This window comes from Thunnus maccoyii, chromosome 23, assembly GCF_910596095.1.
Source record: "Thunnus maccoyii chromosome 23, fThuMac1.1, whole genome shotgun sequence".
Lineage (NCBI taxonomy): Eukaryota > Metazoa > Chordata > Actinopteri > Scombriformes > Scombridae > Thunnus > Thunnus maccoyii.
Window position 1 is genome coordinate 7,858,326 of NC_056555.1, and position 23,705 is coordinate 7,882,030.

The 23,705-nt window shown below is 42.8% G+C and overlaps 1 protein-coding gene across 1 annotated transcript; it reads right to left on the reverse strand.

Annotated features, from left to right (window-relative positions):
* Positions 1-362: 362 nt before the first annotated feature.
* Positions 363-23,565, reverse strand: utp20 (UTP20 small subunit processome component). Its single transcript, XM_042403779.1, has 61 exons — positions 23,201-23,565; positions 22,164-22,244; positions 21,989-22,055; positions 21,745-21,877; positions 21,428-21,616; positions 21,128-21,209; positions 20,844-20,981; positions 20,431-20,586; positions 20,057-20,209; positions 19,801-19,935; positions 19,551-19,628; positions 19,260-19,438; positions 18,987-19,139; positions 18,764-18,852; positions 18,540-18,645; positions 18,299-18,449; positions 18,127-18,189; positions 17,862-18,029; positions 17,667-17,743; positions 17,305-17,384; positions 16,892-17,156; positions 16,563-16,742; positions 15,868-15,958; positions 15,612-15,697; positions 14,794-14,919; positions 13,158-13,324; positions 12,591-12,799; positions 12,267-12,410; positions 12,086-12,165; positions 11,752-11,987; positions 11,465-11,609; positions 11,245-11,332; positions 10,918-11,061; positions 10,658-10,711; positions 10,378-10,530; positions 10,062-10,217; positions 9,779-9,919; positions 9,487-9,624; positions 9,211-9,350; positions 8,976-9,058; positions 8,470-8,798; positions 8,234-8,373; positions 7,956-8,112; positions 7,594-7,692; positions 7,252-7,419; positions 6,644-6,810; positions 6,385-6,532; positions 6,129-6,245; positions 5,730-5,900; positions 5,288-5,419; positions 4,267-4,377; positions 4,030-4,179; positions 3,698-3,880; positions 3,344-3,475; positions 3,090-3,222; positions 2,807-2,991; positions 2,634-2,705; positions 2,264-2,545; positions 1,447-1,573; positions 1,134-1,279; positions 363-1,030 (listed from the first exon to the last, which is right to left on the reverse strand). The coding sequence occupies exons 1-61, from the start codon at positions 23,249-23,251 to the stop codon at positions 875-877; spliced, it is 8,460 nt and encodes a 2,819-aa protein (XP_042259713.1). The 5' UTR covers positions 23,252-23,565; the 3' UTR covers positions 363-874.
* Positions 23,566-23,705: the final 140 nt, after the last annotated feature.

The following is a 23,705-nucleotide window of genomic DNA, read 5'->3' on the forward strand; positions in this document are numbered from 1 at the left end:
GAAAAACACTATTTACTTTATGTCCTCAGGCCACCACGTGTTACTGCAGCCTGTTTTTGTACTAAAGTTAGGCAGATACAATGATATGGATTTCCATTTCTCCCTCCTGTTCATTTGTGATCCCATTTGTTTTTAAATAATTTAGTAGTTAAGGCCTTTTTTTTCCATTTTTCATTGAAATCATTGAGTGCAGCTTTGGCATATTAGTCATATAGTTACTGAACACTAACTGTATGCTCAAAGTTTTATGGTTGCATATTTATATCTGCTTGTACAGTGAAAGTGATTCTCAGTAAAGATTGCTATCAGTGGTTGTACCACTTTGTGTTAAGTCTTTGATTTTTAAATTGTGATACCAGACAATCATTGAAAATGTCTTTTTTAATTACAAAAAGTTGTACATTGAACTGCACATGATATAAATATGAGGACATTTCTTCACTCTGTTCACAGCAGGAGGAAAATAAAAAATAGATTTCAGCTCTGATCTGCAATTTAAAGACACCCCGTTGTGTTACAGCTGTTACATGATGTCTCATTGCTAATTCCTTTTATGCACACACACATACACACAAGGACGTTGGATGTGTAACAATAAAGACCTATTAGATTATTAACATATCACATGGTTAGGTCCTTGTTCCCCGCACACATCAGCAAATCCACAAGGGTGAAAAATCTGATTTGTGTCTGCTGGCCCAGTGTGATGTGTTCATCAACTGACATTAATTAGACTTGTAAAAGATATTATGTAACGTGGAACACGCAGCCAGTTATCTATCAAGAGCCTGCCCGAGTCTCTTTTCTGGGCCAAATGGCCAGCTTTCATTCGCACCCAGTGTCCTTGACAAACAAACGTAGCCACCTACATGGCTCACTGCACCATGGCCAGATCTTTGAGAGCATGGCTCCGGTGCTTCTTCGCTTTATATCCAGGCCGAAGGAACTCGATCTTCCTCTTTTTGGCTTCGATTTTGTTTTTGTGCTTCTTGAGTTTCTTCTTGGCAGCAATGTCTGGGTTAGCCACCGCCTGAGAGAGAGAGAGGAACGAGGGAGAAGAGAGTGCAAACGTTAAGATGATTGCCAGGGATAGTAATGTGTGTGTCAATACAACGTGTTGGTGTCCATCATACCTGCATGGCTCTGTGGCGTTTGCGTTCCGCTCGCCTCACTGAAAACTCCTTCTGGACTGAGGAGTAGGCCAGAGAGAATCTCTCCAGTCCCACATGTTTCTTCAGCAGCTCTATCAGCTCTTGTGCCAGGTTCTTCAGTGTGGGGTCTGGACAAAGAGAGGGAGAACAGGGGTCAGCGATGGAGTAAAATAAGACATAAGACAGGAAGTTTGAGAATTATTTCATTCTTCAACTATTTTCCTGCAGGACAAGTTCAAATCTGGACAGAGAGGAGCCAGTTATAGGCTTTTTAAAGACAAGAATAAGCAGTAACCTTGGTCTGCATAGGTGCTGTCCAGCTCTCTGTACAGAGGAGCGATGATAGTGGTCAAATAGGGGCCGAGCCGCTCCTTCCCCAGGTCCATGGCTATCGCTCCCAGGAACTTAAATACGCATGTTCTCTGTGAGAGACAGTGAAGGGAAAACAAAATGAGCTTACTTAGATACAGGACAGACTGTATCTAAATGAATTTAATACATTGAAATGTATTTAGGCAAGGAGAGAGAAGGACTATTAGGTGAGGTTACAGGTACAACAGACCTGAAACTTTTAACCACAAGAATTCAGTATATATGCTTTTCAGCTTGGTATGAAGCCATTCTTAAAACCTGCAATAATTGGAGGCAGCGGAAACAAGCTGTGAGCTGTCATATAGCTCATGTAGAGCAATATTGGCATTTCTATTCATAGTTTTGTTTCTGTCCAGCAAACAAATGTAAGTCAAATATTTACCCTGCTTTAAGCTCTGTTTTGGTCTCCACCAACCCCTAAAAAATACCATTTGACACACAGTAACTTTGCTGTCTTCCACAGTAGTTTCAGACTTGGAAAACAGTAATTATTTAACTGACCTGAAGATTTAAACTCAATCAAATTTGTGCATTTCTGATGTGATAAATACATTTTGCCTACCCTTACAAATATAACATCTTAAAAAATACTGTACCTCAATGCTTTTTTACTTAACTACAACACGTGACATTGACTATAGTCATATTCATTTGGCCTGCATACACAACCATAGCAGGCTACTGATAGAGTAGATCTACTCAGATGGAAGTCCAAAAGTCGGTTAATGTTGTATTGTTACCTTTAGGGGAACTTTAGGAGTGTACGCTGCCTCTCTTTTCGCCATCAGCGCCAGCTTCTTCATCAGCCACAGCAGGGAAGGAGGCCGGTCGTCCTTGTCATCTTCCTCTTCTTCCTCCTCTTCCTTTTCTTTCTCCTCTTTTTCCTCTTCCTCTTCTTCTTCATCTCCATTCTCCCTCTGCTGCTCTTCCTCCTCTTTTGCTTCTTCTTCAGGAGGAGTGACATCAGACTCGGGGGATATGAGGTAGATTACCTTGCCGACAAAGAGCAGGTTCTTGATCACCTGTGGGGGCGGAGCAGGAATATCTGTCAATCAAATGTAATCGGCTGGATTTGCTGAAATGTGTTTGAGATTCAGTGAATTTGTGCACCTGTTCTCCTGACGCCGTGTCCAGGAACTTGGACTGTAGCTGATGGCAGAAAGATAACGCCAACTCTCTCATCTAGAGGACAGAAAGGATAAAGAGAAAACTTATTGAAACAACAAGATGCAAAAATTAGGTCACTGCACCATTCATAGTAGCAAAACAGGCAGTCCTATCACCTTCTTATCCAGGCCTTTGACGATGAAGGCCGTGGCTGCCTGCTGAGGTGAATCATCGCCTGCCTCTCCCCTCCAAACAGCTACCAGCTGCTCCGCCTGCTGGGCAGCAAATAGTTGGCCAAAGAGCTGCGAGGCTGTCAGCCACACCCAGCAGTGAGGGTATCGCAGGTGGGCTTCAATGTGACCTAAAGGTGTACACATAAATTGAAAAAAAAGAGAGTGAGTGTGTGTGGAATGTAGGTGGATGTAAGTTATAGAGAGATGGTGTGTGTCAGTCTTTTACCCCAGATACTGCAGAGTGTGTCGTGAGGCTTGCTGAGCTCCAGCAGGCCGCAGTGTTTGCTCAGTTTGGTAATGAGAGTCAGATAACTGAACAACAGCCGGTCTGCTCCTTTCTCATCCTGCTCCTCCTCGATCTGAGAGAGTTTTCATGTTACAAAGAAGCTCCTTTTTCTTCATGTTTCAAAAAAATGTAATCATTTTCATTTATTCCACATAACAACATCAAAAGTAGAAGATGTTCAAGTGTTGACTCACATCTTCGTAGTTGTCAGGGTTGATCTCTGTCTCCAGCAGAGGCAGCAGGTCGTCCATCCGACGGGCAAACTTCTCCTCCTCCACCTCCACGAACAGACCACAGACCTGAGCCCCGAGACGCCGCAGGCTGGCCTGAGAGAAGGGGCAGATGGGAAAATTATAAATCACATTCTACATTATTTAAGACACTGAAATATATAAAAGTCAGTGGAGTTGCGAATGCTGCATTGATAATAAAAACAATGAATTATTTCATGTTCAAATGATAAAAATAACTTGGTGGTATTCACTTTAATGTAAAGGTTTTGAAGTTGTATATGTATAATTTAAGTGTGTGTGTGAGTGTATGTGTACTTTTTCTGAATTCAGCCAGGTGTTGACGAGGGAGAACAAGGTGTTCTGGTGGTTCAGATCCAGCTGGGTCAGCAGGGTCTTGATGGCCATGGCGGCCATTTTCTTACAGCGTGCCGAGTCGTCGTTGATCACAACCAAGGCCAGCGGGGCGAAGAACAGGCCGTTGTGCTGCAGCAGCAGGTTCTGAGCAGAAAAATAAAAACGCAATATAAGCTTTTGTTTTGATTATGAAATGCAGAGTCCAAAAATATTTTTGTACACACACACACACACACACACACACACACACACACACACAGTATACATGCAGACTTGAGAGAAAATGTCCACACCTTAGGGAAAGTCTGGAAGATGTAAGCCAGCATCTCCAGCACAGACTCCCTGCCTGTGTCGTGCTCATAGGTCAGCTGGGCCATAATGAAGTCCAGGTGCTCTCTCAGCTTCTTCCCCAGAGGGTAGTCCAGCAGGTACTTTAGATAGATCTGAAAACACAAAACCCCTTCTATTTACCGGCTGAACTGGAGATGATTGTCTCTTTATAAGACGTTACACATTGCCTGTGTGAGCACCTGTCGACAGTGGATTCTGATCATAGCGTTGCTCCCGTTGACAGACAGATTGGACACTTTTTTCATCACCTGCTCCATCTCCGGCACGATGAGCTTCCTGGACAGAATTGCCTGCAAAGACACACAAACGCAAAGAAGACAAAGAATTTATTATGAAACTGATGATATTTTACTATTTTTAAACTTCAGACTAGTCCTGTACACAAAATTGAAAACCACAAAACACTCATTTTGACCTTGGCTGTGTAACATATGCTTCTTGCATGTTACATGTGTAATAGCAAAATCTTACAATATAGAATATAATTTTGTAGGTAATTTTACCTTTATTTGATAGTTGTAAGTGTACATATTTGTGTTATTTTCATGCTGTTTTTTTATATTTCATATTTAATACTTGGCTACACAGTATCCAAGGTAAGGATGTAGCTATAAAGCCCATCACTGGGGGAACAAATCAGACCGGGTTTGTATCCCCCAGGTGAGTGTGTGACTATTCAATGAAAACCTGTAAATATTCATGTTTAGCTGATCTGAAAGAGACTACAGAGAGACTAACTATAACTATATTGACATCCAGAGTGATTATCTATGTGTACTGATCCATCTGTATCAATAGTGTCTTTTGTGTAATTTGTAATATAAGTCTTTGATCCTGGCCTGGTCCATTGGCCTATAATTTGTAATTTAATGGCTACAGAAATCATTCATTAGTATTGTAAGTTTCATTTGATTATGATTTTATACTGAATAGTTTGACCGGGCTTGTATCCCCCAGATCCCAAAGTGCTTGTAAACAATAACAACTCATCACTGAATCGACATCGGAGCTGTCTGCGTCTCTTCATTGGAGTCAACTACTAACTGTCAGCCGTTAATCCACCACCATCATCGAAACACAATGCAGAGACTGTAGGCTGTCACCACTATCAGCAGTATAAAAGAGACTTAACAGGGGCGTTATAAACTGAAGTACAGTCAGTCAGAGAAGACAGACCCCCACTACAGCTGCAGTAGTTACCTTTAGCAGGCCAAAGGCAGTAGCCTGGCGAGACTGGTCATAGATGTCCTCCTCAGCGTATCCCAGCAGCACCTGCAGTTGTGTCTCTGAAATCTTATTGCTTTTGACATTCTTCACCAGTATGGTGATGGCCTGAGAGAGAAATTGAATAATAGAAAAAACAGTCCATGTCAATACAATTTTTACGTTTTTTTTAATGACTCTTCATAATTTCGTTGGAGCAGTTCCACAACAAATAATTAATCCTACTTGTCATCCTTCCCTTTCAGAATTTCATAATATTCTAGAAAGCTGCCTTAATCTTTCAGGAACATTAAAAAAAAAATTCAGTCCTCAACATTTCTGTTTGTTTTATTGCCAAAACTAAAGGGAAAATAGTTTTAACAATAAGCTGACCTGTTTATCTTCAGGTGTGTGTGCTTATTCTTTGTGGTGCTACTACCTTGAAGCAGTTCTGGACCAGTTGGTAGTTCTCCCCGCGGGCGGCTCCGGCCTTGGAGTAATCCTTCAGCAGGACAAAAAGTTGCTTGGTCAGCTGGCCGGCGTTCTGCTCCACTGCTGGCAGAGGAAACTTTAACAGCCAAGTAAACGCCACCAGAGCCTCTGTGGTCACCTGGGAGAGTGGAGAGAGAGAGAGAGAGAGAGAGAAAGAGAGGGCGACAGATGGAGGAGAGAGGAGGCAGTTGCAGGTTATAGTCTGCATTTGTGGATCGACCTAAATTGTGTTGTGCAGCAGTTAAAGTGCGACAAAAAATGGGTTTTGATGGAACACAGCTCATGTTGCCGTGATAACAGGCACAATTACAAAGTCTGGGAAAAATAAACTGTCAGATGCTACAACCTTGACATGCATGGAGTCGAGACAATCGAGCAGCAGCAATACGAAGGGGTCAAGCATCTCGAGTGAAGACGCCTCAGATGATGTCACTTTGGCTTTCTTCAGACTCAGGTGGAGCAGCTGAGGATTAGACAGAAAATAATGTAAAATAGTAAATAATAGTCGAGATGGTTCTGAGCAATTTCTTAATTGCTACAAATTGATGCTAATAAAAATACTATGTGGCATTATTGAGGCTTGAGTGTTCGTGGATGTGTACCTTAAGGCCTGCGTCCACTAGGATGTGCATGTTGGTTCGGCTGCTGACCGGAGCTTTCTTACCACCTCTCTTTGGGGTCGGGGGTAGGAGCAGGCAGCTGGGAGGGGGCAGTCGGGGGTCTAAGGGACACTTCTCTGCTCCTTTCTCTCTACAAACATACACACACAGTATCTTAAATGATAATGACAGTATCGTGAATGATAGACGATGGAAATAAGCATGTAAGTGTTTGACGGTGTTTTAGATGTAAGTTGTGTACCGGTCTCTCTTGGTGAGCAGCGGCAGGCTCTGGCTGACCAGGCCGTGGCTCAGCAGCAGGATGTCCTGGGAGGTCATGCCGGTGTTGACAAGCAGACCCAGGACCAGTCGGCGCAGCACAGCACCCACCCGGTTACACACCTTCAGACTGGACGATGTCTCCAGGATCTGATAGAGGAAGAGAGAGTGAGGAGAAATGCCAGTTTATCTTTCTTATGTTTACACCAACAATTAGCTAAAGTTGAATTATAACACTCTACCTCCATGACTGAAATATTATTAGTCTTTTTTAAATCAACAAAATAACATGCATTTTGAAAACCCTACCAGTTTTCCACAATTAAAAAAAGTCAGAGAAAGCCAAAAAGTGTTAATACAGTAAGGAGAGAAAAAGCAAAACCTATAGAACATCTCAAAATTACTGTCATTCCCTTATCTTTTATATTCTTATATAACATTTGTTAGATATGTATGTGATTATTCATTCCAAATTCAGAGCTTTTTATCAACTCACTTTTACCTTTAGTATATTTTAAGTGAGATCTTGTGTCATCATCTAGTGTTCACAACAAATGTTTTACTTTCCAAATCATACCCCCCCTCTCTCACCTCCTTCATTGGCAGTATGAGCTTGGTGATGCTCTCCTTGCTGCAGAATTGAGCCAGCAGCTCGTAGGAGTCCATGCTCTTGCTGTGTCGTGCCTCCATCAGCTTGGAGACGATCCCCTTCACCTCCTTCTCCGCAGCCACGGCCCCGAACAGCTCGTTGTTGAAGATCTGACCGAGGCAGAGGAAAGACAAACGTGTTAACTGTATTTCAAAAAGCGTTAAAATCTAAAATAAACGCTAGAAAAGATGACCTGGATCATGTTTTAACTGAGGCTTCACATTCCTCAATATTTGAGACACAAGCCTACATAGGTATGAGGTGTGAAAAAGACTTGTGCTTACATCGATGAGCATGTTCATGCATGGGTCAAGGTCACCGCTCTTCAAGGTTGGACTGAGGACTGAGAGCAACTGGTACACTGTAAATGTCAGGACATGGACCTGCAGGGCAGAAACAGAAGGCAGATAGATATTAAGACAATCAAAGTCAATGCACCATTGCCATTATATCATGAAATCAATAATGACAATAAATGATCATGTTGAAATACTGTCAAGGCTTAACTCCATAATGTGCGTGTGAGCCTGTAGAAACAAGTGCATATTAGCTCTTCTCTGTATCTTTCTGTGTGCCTGCATGTGTGTGTGTGTGTGTGTGTGTGTGTGTGTGTGTGTGTGTGTGTGTCATCCCTCTATCTTCCTACCTGGTAGCCCTTGACCAGGACGCTCTGCATCTCTTTGAGCAGGTATTGCAGGTACTTGCAGCCCAGCGTCTCAATGATCTTCACCAGTGTTCCTCGCGCCACGTCACGGATCTCCTGGAAACGGTTCCTCAGCACCACACACACTTTGATCAGGATACTGGATAACACACACACACACACACACACACACTTTTGAGCTTTTTTTCCCTTCATAAAAACACATTAACCAGCCAGACATCCACACACTCATACACACGCATGTACACACAGCTGCATACCCGGGCAGGTTGGTCTCCATGATGTGAGGAGGCAAAGTCTGCATCAGTTTGACCATGGCGAAGGCTATCGGTATTCTCGCCACCTCCTCATCCTTCACATCCTTTGACTTCACTGCCTTGTGCTCCTCTTCACGCTTCACCTAGAGGGCGGACACGCAAACACACACGCTTTTACTATTATAGTGCTGTTTGCAGACTTTTTCAGAACACATTAGGACACCAAATCATGGCTGTACCTTTGCGGTGAGACACCTCTGCAGGCGGGGCAGTACGCTGTCATTCACAGTCTGGTGGATGGCACTCATGAGAGACTCCAGCTCCTCTTTGCTCTGCGGCAGCCCGCTGGCCGCTACGACGGGTTTGGGAGCCGGCGGTCTCTCGGCTTTAGCGGTGGCCTCCTCCTTAGAGACGCCATCCTTTTCCCTATCTGTGGTATTGGTTTCCATGGGAACATCAGAGGTAGAAGTCTTACTGTCTACCTCCATGGGTTCCTCATCATCGCTTGCGTCTGATTCTTCGCCCGCAGCTTCCTCCTCGTCACCTGCGTCCATCGCGACGCTCCCAGCTGGTCAAAGATGTGCAGTTTGATTTAGGATGTTTTATTTTATCAAATTTATCCTTTTAAAGCTGGAGCTCAGGTATTGACTCATCTCATTTATCAGAGTAAGCTTGTTGAGACACAATCAAAGCTTCAACTAATTTATATTACTCAAAAAAACTCTCTTTCAGTTTAGTTACTCACCCTCTCTGGCCTTAGCAGCCTCCATTTCTCTGCTGAGGGTCTGGTGGTCGAAGTGGAAAGCATCCAGGACTGTGACCAGCAAACTGGAGTTAGGGAGGGAGGAGGAAAGGGAGAAAGAAGGTTTACAAATCACATTAAAGTATCATGATTTAAATAAAAATGGTATTAGAAAGCAATGTAACGGTTAAAAACCTGCAGAATAGGGGTCATTTGAAAGCATGCATGCAAACCTCACCTGACAGCCAGTTTCTGCTCAGTCTGCCCTGTCTGCAGGATGTGAACGAAGTGTTTCAGGTAGTACAGGTACTTGGACCAGGTCAGCCTGCGACACACTGCGCCCACCACCTCTACCGATGCTGATGTCATGTTCTCGTGCTGCAGCATGTCAGGAAAGACATTTTTTAGTTTAGTACAAAGGCTTAAAAAGTTCTCCCATAAAGTTTTGAATGCGTTATCCTACGTTTTGAAATGAAACCATTGAGCTGTGTGCAAGTTTGTGCGTATGAGTCACCTTGAGCATCTTTTCGTCGAGCAGGACGGTCATAGCGTACGGCATAATGTAATTCTGAAGGGAACGGGGCGTCATTACCACCGTTCCCTCGGTCAGCTGCTTGGCCAACTTCCTCAGGGCACGACCCCGACGGTGGATCTAAACAAAGAGGAAAAACAGAAGTATTATATACAAAGCAGTCAAACAGGAAAGGAGAGAGGTGTGAGATGAGAAAGGAAAAGCAAAAAGGAAAGTGAGCTGAAAAGAGTGAGATGCAACAATTTAATATCTGTTTCTGTAGTTTCTGTTTTACCTGAATGTGCTTCATGTGCTCAAAAAAGTCAGACTCTGGGTCGTTGTAGTCAGTGAGCTGCACCAGGTCTCTGAACTCTTTCCTGGAGGGAAACGTCTTCACCAGGCAGGCCAGTACAGTGGTGTATTCATGTTGCACACTCTGGTAGAGTAAAGAGTAGAGACATTTTTAAACCTGCTGCATACTGATTAAGTTCAGTTGTTTCATATTTACAGCATCTCTCGATATGTACTATAGTATGTTAGGAAATCATAGAAGTGTGTGTGTGTGTGTGAGTTTCTACCTCCGTCTTGCTGCGCAGGCCCTTGTGTACAGCATCCAGGATGGTGTGTTGCACAATGTCCTTGTAGAGTTGTTCTCCAGCCCCGACCGCTGCCAGCTGGGTGATCACTGCAGACAGACACAAGGTGGCGTTGTCTCCCAGCGACATGTCACCAATCTGCATCAAAGGAAAGAGGAAGGGTAACAAAAGGTTTGGTAAACAGCCATCAATTTCAAGAAGGAAGACAACAATTTGGAAAACTGTTTGAAAAAAACTAAAACATTTCACACTGAACCACACTGAATACAAATCACTCCTACTAATCATATCTTCTCACCTCATAGGTGTGGAAGCAGTTGTGTATGATGTTGTTGATGTAGTCCAGGTCCAGAGTCTGCATGTCTTTGATGTACCTGGTGGCATCTTGGAAAGCTGTCAGTCTCACATCAAAGTGGATTTCATCCAAGTGTCGACTGTCTAACGCGTTAAGCTGGAGAGAGCAAGCAGAGAACAGTGAGTTTGTTATATCAGGGTATGTGAGTCTGACACCAGAGATTAATGTTGAGACTTCTAGTTCCTGGTAAATATCTGATGCAAATACAGTGAATTGATCTTACCTTTGTAGCTACATCAGTAATGTATGTTAGTGAAGGATCCAGATCTGACAGAGTCTGAAAGCAGAGCAGCACAAACAGATGAGGCTGTGTTCAAATATCAGCTGATGATGAAAGACTAAGGTGAGATTCCAACAGTTCAGTGCATAAATGTAAAAAGCATTAAAAAAAAACTTCTGAGTGCATCTACTGTGTTACTTCTTGAAATTTTAAAATACAGTGTGCCTGCAAACATAACATTTTCTTAAGTTTTTCTGCTGCACCTGGAAGACGTTGATGAGGGCCCGTCTGGGCAGCTTGTTGTGAATGATGGAGAAGAGTTTGCTGAGCGGCCGCAGGAAGGCAGAGGGCTGCACACACTGTCGCAGCAGGTTCTGCACGGTGGCCAGGATGTCGATTTCTGTCTCCTGAAATAAACACACAGTGAACATTTGACCAACTCCAATTTGAGAGGGATATAAAGTGGAAAGAGAAATAACCAAAGTGCCACTTTGTTGTTACATGATTTACTAGCCACTAGTAGATTTTCTCATTTGAGCTCTCTGGATCATAACAGTTTTTAAAAGAACAAAAAAGAAAAACAGTCTTACTTGAGGGTTGTTGCCTTTCTGGAGGTAGGGCAGCAACAGGCTGATGAGCACTGAGCTCTGTTCCTTATCGCCAACAAATCGGCTAATCCTGACAGACACAAAGTGACACATCCAAAAATGAGTTTGATGAGACAAAGTAAACTGCACACAGGTCATATTCAAGAGAGAGAAGATATCTTTCAAACAAAATAAACAGATGATCAAAAATATGTGAGCTCACTTGGAGAGGATGTTGAGCTCCTTGGCCACCTGCGCTCTGAACTTCTTCTTCTTGAGCCTGTCGGTGTTGCGTACGACGCTGCTGAGGTACTGCAGGAGGGTGGAGATGTGAGGTAGCAGCAGTCTGGAGCCCTGAGTTATTGAGTCTGGAGGAGATACAACAATAAGCACATTTAACTTTGACCAGCTGTTATTAGCCTAAAATTCGATTTAGAAGAGGTTAACAGTATAAGGAAAAAACTAAATTTCCATATTTAATCTTCTTATTAAAAAGCAAAATCCGCTAACCTGCAGTGATGAGAGCGCCCTCTTCAGGCTGCGGAAACACACAGCCGTTGACGCTCAGCTCTGTCTCACTCTCTGAAGCAACAAAGTCTTCTGTGGTTGCGAGGGCCTCGGCTATGTCCATTACCATGGCGATGGTCACTGGGGAAGCCTTCTTGGCAGAGAGGAGGGCAAAGACGTTTAGGAGGACACCACACTGCGGGTGGTCTGGCCTCTGTTTGGCCAGGAGGGGGAAATACCTGCGACAGACAGAGCAGAATATATATTTGAACTTCCTTGATGAAGAGACGAGTGATGTGATGGGAATAAGACAAGCGGAGAAGAGTCGGACTCTGACCTGGGATCTTTGCACCACACATGGATGAGTTTCAGCAGAGGGGTGGGCGAGTAGGGGCTTTCTGTAGGGAGACGGCAAACCTGTGCAAAAGAATTTAAACTCATAGGTAAAAAAGAACTGAATTGGAAAAGTAAACAAACATAATAAAAATCCACAACAAAGACAAGTTTGCATCACGTACCTGAGGCCAGACCACAGCTTGGAAGACGGCGTCCAGCTCATCTGGGGTGAAGCTGTAGGAGTCGAAGCCGTCAAAGAAGTCCTGGATCCTCAGGATGCCGAGTCGCCTCAAGTTCTTCAGAGGACTGATGCAACCTGCCCGCAACTGCAGATGAAAAGGAGAAGAACCCAAATCTCCATGAAAAAAAATTGCAGCGAAACAACAACAGCATATTTTTCACTCGGTCAGTTAAATATTTTAAGGATTATACAAAGTTATGTAAATATATACAGTGAGAGAAAGGAATAATGAAATAGATCTTTAACATTTTGTAATCCTGATTACCTGGTCCCTGCTGTCCAAGATTGTGGACACGGAGGCGGTGACACACAGCAGGATCTGCAGCACCTTGGGCAGGTAGATGTGGATGAGGTGGCCCAGTTTCTGGATCACCACATGGATGACATTCAGCAGGCTGTGCTGACGGCCGAGCGGCAGGACGGCACCTGCGCTCGTCTCGGCTACAGCTCTCTCCACTGCAGCCAGACAGGAACCTGATGACACAGACGGAGGAAGGGGTTGAGTGAGGACACGTCCACTGTTAAAATGCTGCTTTTTTATATTTGAATTTCAGAGGGACTACTAGTTTTTACTAATAGTGAAAAGAATAAAGTATTAAGTTTATAATGATATGAAAAAGAGCAAATCCTCACTTTTTCAGATACAATTGGATATATAACTTAAACAACAGTTATTTAAATTGTCTTTGAAAATGTTCTTCTCTCAACAAAAAAAATAAATATGCAGAACAGAATACCATGTTTTTTAAAACATATTTCCTGTAACATCTTATACAAGTTCTGCAAGCTTTGTTGGAGGATATCTTTCATTTCCACCATGCTCGTGTCCTACCTTGGCTGTGATGGCAGACGGGCTCCAACAGCAGGTCAATGAACATTCCCAACTCCTCGGCCTGGCAACCTGCCAGGAAGCGCAGAATGATGGAGGACCTGGTGGCGGCGCTGGCCTTCCCCTGAAACTTACTGCCGGCTTTAGTGCGCAGACGGCCAAACAAGATCCTGTGTCAAAAATGGCAAAAAAGGAGACATGTCACTGAGAGAATATCAATGTTTGACAAACCTCTGGTAAAGCAGTGCTCCGTTACTATCAGAAATTATAAATAGGAACCTGAGGTCAAAGTGATTAAAAACAATGTGGTAAAAATGATAATTACAGCCATCCTTTCATTATTCCTAAAATCAATCATTAATGTGTGAACGTGACTACTGTTACCACAGAGCATTTCTGAAGCTTTCTAAACAGAGTAGAAAACATTGGCATCAAGCAGAGGTAAAGGCTGATTGATGCAAACCACTAAATGAATAAAACAAAGAACCAATATTGATTTTAAAAAGTCAATATTGTAAAAAGTGGGAGACAGATAGGCTGGGAACACACTGCTACTGTTTTCCAGTAACATTAGATGAAAAGAAGTTAAACAATGGTCTGTCTTTGTACATTTATTAGCCAGTATGTAAATTAATGTTTGAACTTGTTATATAGTTCAATAAAAAAATAATCCCATAATGATCAAAGAGGTCTTGGCAAATTAAAGGAATAGTTTCACATTTTAGGAAATACACTTACTCACTTTCTAGCAAAGATAGATAAGATTGACAGCACTCTTGTGTCTTTTGAATATGAAGCTACAGTCACTAGTCATTAGCTAAGCTTAGCATAAAAGGCTGGACTTTTTTTACCTTTAGACCATAACCTGTGTAAAAAATAATGGACGTAGCCACCGTGACTTCACACATTGGTTTATGGACTTGCCTTTAGAAGCCTCGAGTTTGGCATTTTCACCGTCGCCATCTTGGATTTTTGGAGCCTGAAGTGATGAAAAGTGACCATCTTTGGACCTAATGCTAGCTGCTAGCTTGGTTTGCACTGTGCATTTCTACTCTATGGTTAGCTGCAATAATGCTAATGCTAATTTTTGCTACTGAAACGGGCTTAAAACCATTAAAACAAAATGTATTTATCAGAAAAACGGAGCATCCGACTCTTTAGATGGTCTTTTAGTAGAACCAAACATGGAACCACACTTTAATGTGACCACAATGTACAATTAAGTTTCATGAACTGAAAACACTGAGATAGCGACGGCTAAGGATACGCCTATACTCTGTGAATCTGGGGTTACGCCATGGTTACGTTACCTAAGCAATGTTGTCGCTGTGGTAGCGACTTGTCAATCACAACTTAGCCACACCCTTAAGCATACCCTGATTTATCGTCAAATCTAATTTAAGTAGGACCATAATTTGCAAAATGAACATCATGTTGTATTGAAGAAGACTTGAAACTAGCGATTGAGACCATAAACTCTCCTGGCTGTAGCTGAGTGTGAATGAGAGACTTTCTCACTCAGCAAAAAACATTTCCCAAAATGTCAAACTATTCCTATAAGGTAGAAAAGATTACTAGAAAAAGGTACTCAGAAACACACACACACGTACACACACACACACACACACACGTACAATACCTCATGAGCAATGGGATGAGTCTGGCTCTGTGGGAAGCATCAATAACTCCCGTCTCCTCGGAGATGTTGAAATGGACAATTTCTTCTTTGAAGTGTTTGTCATCCAGTAGCCTCTCCAGATTCTCCCTGAACACACACACACACACACAGAGGTCAAAACACTGGGGCACAGAGCAGCACCCCTGTGGCTTGTGGTGCTTGTAGTTTAATCTTTTTAAAAAACCTTAAAACTTTTAAAAAACTAAAATCATTGAGGCAGATGCTTGAACTTGGGTTAAAGAAGCTCCCAATTGTCCATAATGTGGCCTATTAATGATGCTACATGTATTTAATAACCACTTACAATGTCAGCTAAAGACTATGTTGTACATACTATGATATGGTTGATGAGCAGCATACAAATGGCAGAAATGACTGCCATCCTTCTGACTATCACTATCCTGTATCCAGGTCAGTGTGACAGCCTGATCCTGAACAAAGAGGCGCACACACACACACAATCATCTGTAATGCAAAACTCCCGGAACTGCACATCTGTCTGCAGGCTGGCTGGAGGTGCGGTAAACGGATAGCTTAATAACAGACAGTAGAGGGCATAATGTCAGGCAGAAACAAGCGCTGAGGTGGAAGTTAACATTCCTGAGAGTTATAAAGTCTTCTGTAACCATAGAGGGATGAGGACGAGAGCTCTGATTCCTATCAAAGACACTCACAATGACTCCATTGAGGAACATAAAGAGAATGGAAAGAGACTGAAATATTACTGTATTTTTTTTTTCCTCTACATCTCTAAAAGGTGGTTGAGGTAGGTTTCTTACTTGTATGGTACAATGTTGGAGTCTTTGTATGTGAGAACACATTCTAGTGCTACTCGCTGAATCTGATGATCCTGATGGCAGAGCAGCTGAAAAACAGAGACAGACAGAGTGAGAGAGAAATAAGAGTAGAAATGCTGCATTGACAGCAGAGAAAAGCCTCAATCTTACATACATTCAAACAGAAAAAGTCTGAAAAGTGTCCAAAATGTTCCAATATCCACTGGTCTTAATACAAAATGTGAAGTTTCAGGATTACCTGGTTGTAGAGCTCACTGAGGCTGCTTTCCAGGTAGAGAGAGCGAGGGTTGGTGAATTTGGCGAACACCTTCAGATGAGCGATGAGCTGTCTGTTGGAGAAAAGACAAAATCACATAAAAACTTAATCAGCATTGTCATCTTTCAAACTATTAGAATAAAAATGAGACAAATGTGGTGAGAAATTGGTTTAGTATATTCATCACTCATTCAGTGTGCTTGGGTTAGAAAATCCTACAGGGGCATTAAAAATAACAACAAAGTCTTCACAGTATTAGAAAATTGGTTACCAGGTTACCATGCAACCGCTAGTATAAGGAGGATTTTGGAGGCTGTTTTCAGTGATGGTGTTGTAATGGACTGCGATATATTTAGAGCTGAATAAACGCAATTAGCTTGAAGATACTATAAAGCTCCGTAGAGCTGAAGGGAACAGTAGTCGGATGATAATTCTCACATTACAAATATTCATTTTATCCATTGTTAATGTAAAAATATTGGTTAGAGCTTCTTTAAAACTTGTCAATGGTCACTTGAATTAACCTTGGTCTCATTGCACATTTACATTATATCAGACTTTAATTTACAGTGAAATGTTGATTTTTAAAAAGCTACATGTTGCGCCTTTAACGTTTTTATAGCCTAACAAATGGACTGGCATTTAAGACGACTGTGTCAGTGTCTTTCAAGTCTTACTTGGCAGCAGCTCTCCTTGGGGGCGCTTTCCTCTGCTGTCTGCCTCCCTCCTCAGCCTCCTCTTCCTCTTTCTCCTCTTCTTCCTCTACAGCCATTCCAGACTCCTCAAGGGCAGCATCGTTTCTTTTCCTCAGGTCCTGAGTAGGGGCCACCTGCAGGTCAGCAGGGTAAAACTCATTCCTGCCGACAAAAATGGAGGACAAGTAGCAAAGGGGTCCGTCAAACATTAACACTTCACTAGTATAAAAACAAGACCTGACACAATGTTTGAATTATGTGCCGAGCCAGATTTCTTTGAAAACTAACACCTGCTCGTTTTAGACACTAACCTGATGAACCTGAGCAGCAGAGGGCTCAGTTCTCGGCTACGTGGTTCAACTCTGTCGGGAACTTGAGCCATGGTGCGCCACAGCAGGCTGCGGAAGTTGGGGAAGTCGGTCCTCTCGTTGGGGTTAGAGGTCGACTTCAGCTGCTGTAAAAACAGCACCCCCATTTCCCCGCTCTCGATGACATCACAGCCCGGCTCGCCCTGAAGATCCAACTCTTCCGCTTCATTATCGTCATCCTCTTCATCATTCTCCTGCAGTTCTTTTTCTATGAAATGCAGAGGGGGAAGGGAAGATCTGTTTGTCTCCTATTTACTACGTTCGCTGTTCGATGCATTTGTACTAAAACTTGGCAGTGAACTTGGAAGGGAATTTAAATGTAACTCAGAACAATATGTTGGATCCTGCAGCCTTACCAGCTAGTCCTGCCACCATCTCCAGATGTTCATGGTAGACCCTCCAGAAGTCCTTGTTGTCCATCCCTCTGGCGTGAGTCCTGCAAAACAAGGAAGACACACCTTGAGAACACCTCAAACATGTTGAATATTTGTAATGTTTATTCAGGTAACACAAACAAAGTTCTGCATTTTGACTAATAAGTCTTGTAAGCAATTTTAGAATCACTCATTTAACTTCAATGTGTTGAAAGGTACAGCAAAAGCTTGTAGTCACTGGCTGGTTATGCCAACAAAATGTGAAAACAGCCTCAGTCCCTAAACATAAATGACTCAGTTAATTAAAACATCATCATTTAAAACTGTATGAACTTTATACTCACACAAGAAGTTCAATGACTGCGTCCCACAGTGGCCTGAAATTGACGAACAGCATTGCGATGAGGTAACGCAGAGGCACCTGAAAATAAAGCGGAAGGGAACCAGTGTTGATCTGTAGCATCTACAACTGTAATGATGTTAATGTTAATATCATGATGATGAAAAGAAAAAACACAAAGTGCTGTTCTCCTCTCTACCTGCTGGAAGGTGCCGTGCGGCCCCTGCGGCAGGCTGCGCTGCACCAGGTCGTGTCGCAGCTTCCGGAGGTGCAGCAGCTTTTCTCTGTAGTCCTGCACTGAAGCCGGCACCAGCTCTGCCTGCAGGCACACCACAAACACCGGCTGCACCTCCACATTCTCCTCACCCTGGACAAGAGGCACAGATACCCACACGAGTAATTACATGAGCATATTGTTTCTATAATTGATAGAGTTTAATAAGAAACTAGACTGACAGTCATACCTCAGCTTGTGCTGGGAGCTCTGCCTCAAAGTGAGAGAGGATCCTTAGAGTCAGCAGGCGGATCTAAGAGAGAAAACAATTCATTTGTGAAATCGGCAGTAAAAAATCTTTTCATAAACATGAGATAGGTAGAGGTAGAAATGCACCGCCGCTGCTGTGACTGGAGACATACCTTAGAGATGTTGGAGGAGAGGTTGGCGTGCAGAATCTGGTAGACCTCCAGCAGTGCACTGTGGGATAGGTGCTCTGAAACGCCGCTGAGTGACAGGCGGGTGTAGTAGAGGTCTCCTAGTAGCAGGGCCGACAGGTCTGTGGGAAACTTTCTGTAACATTAAAGCGTGTAGTTGTCATGAGTTAAACCCGTTAGTGGAAGCGAGAGAAGTGTTTATTGAGTAACATGTAGTGCTACTTACCGTAGGACTGAGGTGACCTTGTCCACAGTGACCAGCGAGAGCAGCTGGGCAGAGCCGTCCAGAGTGAGGAGGCAGCTGAGGGCCTGTGTGGCTACAAACAGACCGGCTGGAGGGCAGAGGAGGAGTGACATGAGAGAGAGGAGAAATTAAAACTTTACTATGTAGAAATTCATGTTTTTGACATTTTTTACAAACTATGAACGATTCAGAAAATAATAACAAACCTTTCCCCAATTTCTCCGACTCAATTTCACACAAAAGGCGGTTTAAGAAAGTGGTGACAGCGGGAACAACACTTGCTGGAACAAGAGGCCTGAAAAAAACAGTAAATACACTCAAGTAATAAACTTTGGGAGAGAGTGTCCAAGCTTTTGACTGGTTCTGTATCTCAGAAAAGAAGCTCTGTGACCAGGTGCGTGTGTGTTGAAATATGTATGTACGTGTTACCTGAGGTGTGGCAGCAGCACCAGTGCAGCCCAAGGCAGCGACAGATCAGTGACAGGCTGCTTCTGCTCCTCAGGAAATTTGATCAGCGACAGCACCAGCTCTGGCACAGCCGACTGCTCTGGTGAAGCCTGACCCGCCTCCTTATTAAACACTCTGCAGGAGAAGAAAGACGCATTTTACCTCAGAGAAAATAACATGTTGAAACTTACACTTTAATTGTATGAGTTAGAGACCTAGAATTTAATTTATGACTAAATTAAGTGAGAATCTAACCCTGTGGTCTGTCCAGTGAAGAGAAGCGGGTAGGTTTCAAAGGCCATGGAGCCATCTGTGGGGGGTGGGGCTTTGGCGAGGATCAGACTGACGAGCACCTCCAGGCCGCAGTGGCGAGACACTGGATCGCCGCAGCCGAACAACCCGGCGGTGAAGCGCAGCAGGCTGGGGAGAAAGAGCTGAAGGAGAGGAGAGAAAACTTACTGTCATGGACATGTAGAGAGAAATGAGACATAGACTGACCCAAACACAGGGAGAAAATATTGATATATATATATGATGACAACTCACCTGTTCAAACTGTTTCATGGTGAACATCTCCTTGGTAAACTCTAGGATCAGATCTTCCCCCATTGTGCTGCCAAACACCTGATGGAGAAGACAGAGAGCATATTCACATGATTCATTCACGTGAAAAAGGCACACACATATTCACACACAGAGAGCGTGCACATTTCATTTTGTCACATTAAACAAATGACTTTCTCATCCTCACACATCTCATTCTTCTTGTCTGTTCAACACACACACACCCACATACCTTCTGGACCGTCTCTTGGATGAGTGCATTGGGCAAGCTGATGTTCTCCCCGAGCAGCAGAGAGGAGATAATCTGAAGAAGCAGCCGGGAACAGGGAGCTGACAAAGCTGAGCTCTGAATCAGACGCAGCACCGTCTATGATGAGGACACAAAAACGGTTTGTACAGCTACATGACACACACCATTTGGACTTTAAGCAACAATAAGGTTTTTTTTGTGTGTGACAAAATCTCACAAATTAGTGTCCTCCTCTTACCTGGCAGATGGCTTCCGGCTTGGTGATCTTGGCTCCGTCCCTGTGGGACACCAGGGTGTGGAAAATGAACAGCAGCCTCTCCAGCTGTTCTGTGGCTTGTTCTGCCTCTTCTCCCTGTGCCTCCATGACACCAAGGACCTCCACCGCACTGACCTGTAGATTTAGACATGTTGCCATCAGACACAAGGCAGTGAATAAAGAACAAATAAATGATTGGAGGATGGAGAAAGGACTGACAGAGACAGTGACTGGAACACAGGGACACAGATTGGGTGAATCATGATCTACTATGAAGGGTTTTTGAGTAAAACATTGAGATATGTATTCCTTTAAGTTTGCACCTGATGTTCCAACTGAAAGTAAACCAGTCTTACCTGTAGGGACTCCCATAAAACCAGGAAATGTTCTCTGTCGACATGATTGGCTGCAGCCTGGGCCATGTGATCCAAAGCATCCCTGACAGTGTCCCATGGCAGAGAGACTCCTGAATTGGTTGTAGAACCGAGCTTCCGCAAAGCTACAGGGAAAGCCTGTAGAGACAGATGCAGAGAAACAGAAAAAATTGAAATATTTGAATTTATGAACTGTATTTATACTGTTTAAGTCCTCAATTGGATGAAATTTTTAATTTCTGAGGACAGCGTAGCTCCGTCACATCAAATCATACTATACAAGCAAGAAGTCAGTACAGTTCATTGAACTCTAATCAACTGGAAACCCTTTGTGTTCAAAGATGTTTCAATGAAAACTCTGTCCAACATGCAGCAGGTATTCAGAAGAAACTCACAGTTGCAGCGCAAGAGTGGAACATGTTTCGGACTCCTTTGCACATCTCGAACAGCAGCTGACCAGCTCCCTCCGCCTTGTCGGGGTGCTGCTGCAGGTCTGAGAACACGTGCGTCAGCAGGGCGTCAAGATCGGGAACCTGTGGGACACGAGGAGACACAAGTTAATCATGGAAAACAGCTGCACACACTGAAACACAGAACACTGAATTCATTTTTTTAACATTAAAAAAAAAAAAGGTACAAGGAAGAAAAGCATGACATCAAGTGTGATGTTGTCACCCACCTTTCTCATCAAGAAAGAGAAGCTCTCTGCTGCAAACTTGCGGATGTGCTCCTTCTTGTGTTCCAACAGCGTGCTGTACAAACTGTGGGGTGGAAAGAAGTTTTAATTTTAGAAAACATATGACTTGCACTCTTCATCTACCACTCATAAAACACAAGTAACACTTTAGTGCTACAAAGGAGAATAGAGGTTCTGTCAACTGTTGAACTCTTCTCCTGGACATAATTGTAAAAGATGATCAGTCACAAAAAAGAGAACTGTGCATAAATCCTCTTTCGAACAACTGCTGCTATTTTTCACCTGTAGATGTTGGTCATGTCTTTCACCATGAGCCTCCAGAGGTACTTGTACAGGTAGGAGAGGCAGGTGAAAGCCCACTCTAGCACCTCTGTGTCTTTTGTGTCCAGGAGCGAGGTGATCAGAATGAAGAAGTCAGGGAAGTGAGGGTAGAAGTCAGTCTGCAGGTCTCTGGCTAGCTGCACCACCAGGCTGGAGAAAGAAGGAGAGGAGAAGACACATCTGGAGTTAGTTCACCGAGTCCAACTTAAAAAAAACTACAACCAGTACTACAAACAGCTTGGTCCTCTGATAAACACAAAACAAAACGGGCAACTTACTCCAGCAGAGGCTGGTAGGCCAGACTGTTCTTGACTGCCAGGTGTGTTTTCAGGGTCTCCACTATCGACTTCTGATGGAAAACTAGCATGTTGAAAGACTGGCTCTTGTTGGAAACCTCTTTCAAAAACGTAGCTGGAGAGAAAAAGCATTCATTTTACATTGGCTACAGATACACCACAGGTTTACAGGTTGTTAGTAGAAAAGGTAAATTAGGAGATTCGCTTTTTTATCATTTATACGTACTGAAATGTTCTGTCAAGTTGAGGTCTCTCCATTTTGTTAGTCCTTCAGAGAAGTATGTTTCTACTTCCTGCATTGGGAGCAAACAAGACAGGTCATTACAAGTCAATAAAAACGCAGATTTTACAGCGTAAATGTGAGGAACAATTATGTTGCCATGATTACTGATTGTTTGTACCTCTGCATAAGATCCAGTCCTGTCAATACGGTGGATGACATCGATGTTGACATTGGCGAGTCTCTCAGCAAAAGTGAGAAACTGAGAGAGAGAAAAGTGAGAAAGGTTTACAATCCGCTTAATTTATCCTCAACAAAAACCTTTCATATAACCTACATTGTAGTCAACATTTTATGGTATTTCATACTGTCAGTATCGCCCTGAAGCCCCATAAAAGCATACTCTTTGTGATAAATATTTTCTATATAAATGCAAGAAAACAGCTAACATTTGGACTGAAGAATAACCACTACTGGCTTAATGTTGTTGTGAAAATTCTGGAGAAAAGAGGTTCACATGGTTCATATTTATGTGCTCAAATTGACAACATTTGCTTCAATGACATCCACATAAAATGTCACAAAAGGTCTAAACTGTTCAGTGGTGGAAAGTAACTAAGTACATATATTCAAGTACTATACTTAAGTACAATGTTGATGTATTTTACTTGAGTATTTCCACTTGATGCTACTTTATACTTCCACTCCACTACAACATTAGAAAAAAAGTCCAAAAACTGAAAACAGAGAACTTAGTTTTTTCTTCTTTCCTCTCCCATTAATCATCTCTAGTGACCCTTTGTAGGGGCCGGTCCCTAGGTTGGGAACCACTGGGCTAAACTAGCTAAATGTATATAAAGTAGTTGAAACTAGCTCCACCTCCAGCAGCTACAACAGTAACATGCTGCTTACACACTGATGCTTCAGTACAAATAATCTAATGATGTCATATATAATAATATATCAGTCAGAGGAACCAAACCAATACTTTTACTGCAATACTTTACATCAAGCTGATAATACTTATGTACTTTTACTTTACTTATAGAGTCTTTTTACATTGCTGTATTGGTACTTTTACTTAAGTAAAGGATGTGAATACTTTTTCCATCACTGAAACTGTTAACACACTGATAAAAGCGATTTTTAAAGAGCTTTAACTCCACTTTATCCCTGCTTCGCCCCTAGCAACATGCTGCAGTGTTTCTGGACTCTCACCCTGTAGGTGTTCTCAGATTTGTGATACGAAGACTTGGATTTGATCTTCATCTTTGCTTCGTTGCTTGATAAGTGATGAATGGTATTCCAAAGACCGTCATGCGATTTATACGACTCATGAAAACTATAATTTCTTTATCTCTCAGCTAATGTTACAACTGTTTACAGCCATGCTGGAAAAAGGCATCATGGGAAGGTTTTTTTGCCCCGCGTGGTGAGCGAAGAGAGGCGAGAGGGCGAGATAAATTACTCCGTCACTTCCGCCTTCGTTTGAGGCTTCACTGCTCCCTGCTTCCGGTGTCGTTTGATTTTGTTGTTAGACCGTGATTTTTTGGCTACTAAACGTCAACATGTCTGACTTCCAGTTTATGTGGACAGTAGAAAAGCATACATTGTCAAAATGTTTTGAATTGAATAGTAACTTAGCACCAACTGCTTTTAAGAGGAAAACCTGTGGAACCATGTAAGTACATTCAGCTAAGTAAGAAAAAAACACACCATGTTT

Coding starts and splice junctions, on each gene's coding strand:
- utp20 (XM_042403779.1), bottom strand. CDS start 23,251: ATGAAGATCAAATCCAAGTCTTCGTATCACAAATCTGAGAACACCTAC. Junction 16,743..16,891: donor CTGCTGCTCAGGTTCATCAG/GTTAGTGTCTAA, acceptor TTTTGTCGGCAG/GAATGAGTTTTACCCTGCTG. Junction 7,420..7,593: donor GCATGAACATGCTCATCGAT/GTAAGCACAAGT, acceptor TGCCTCGGTCAG/ATCTTCAACAACGAGCTGTT.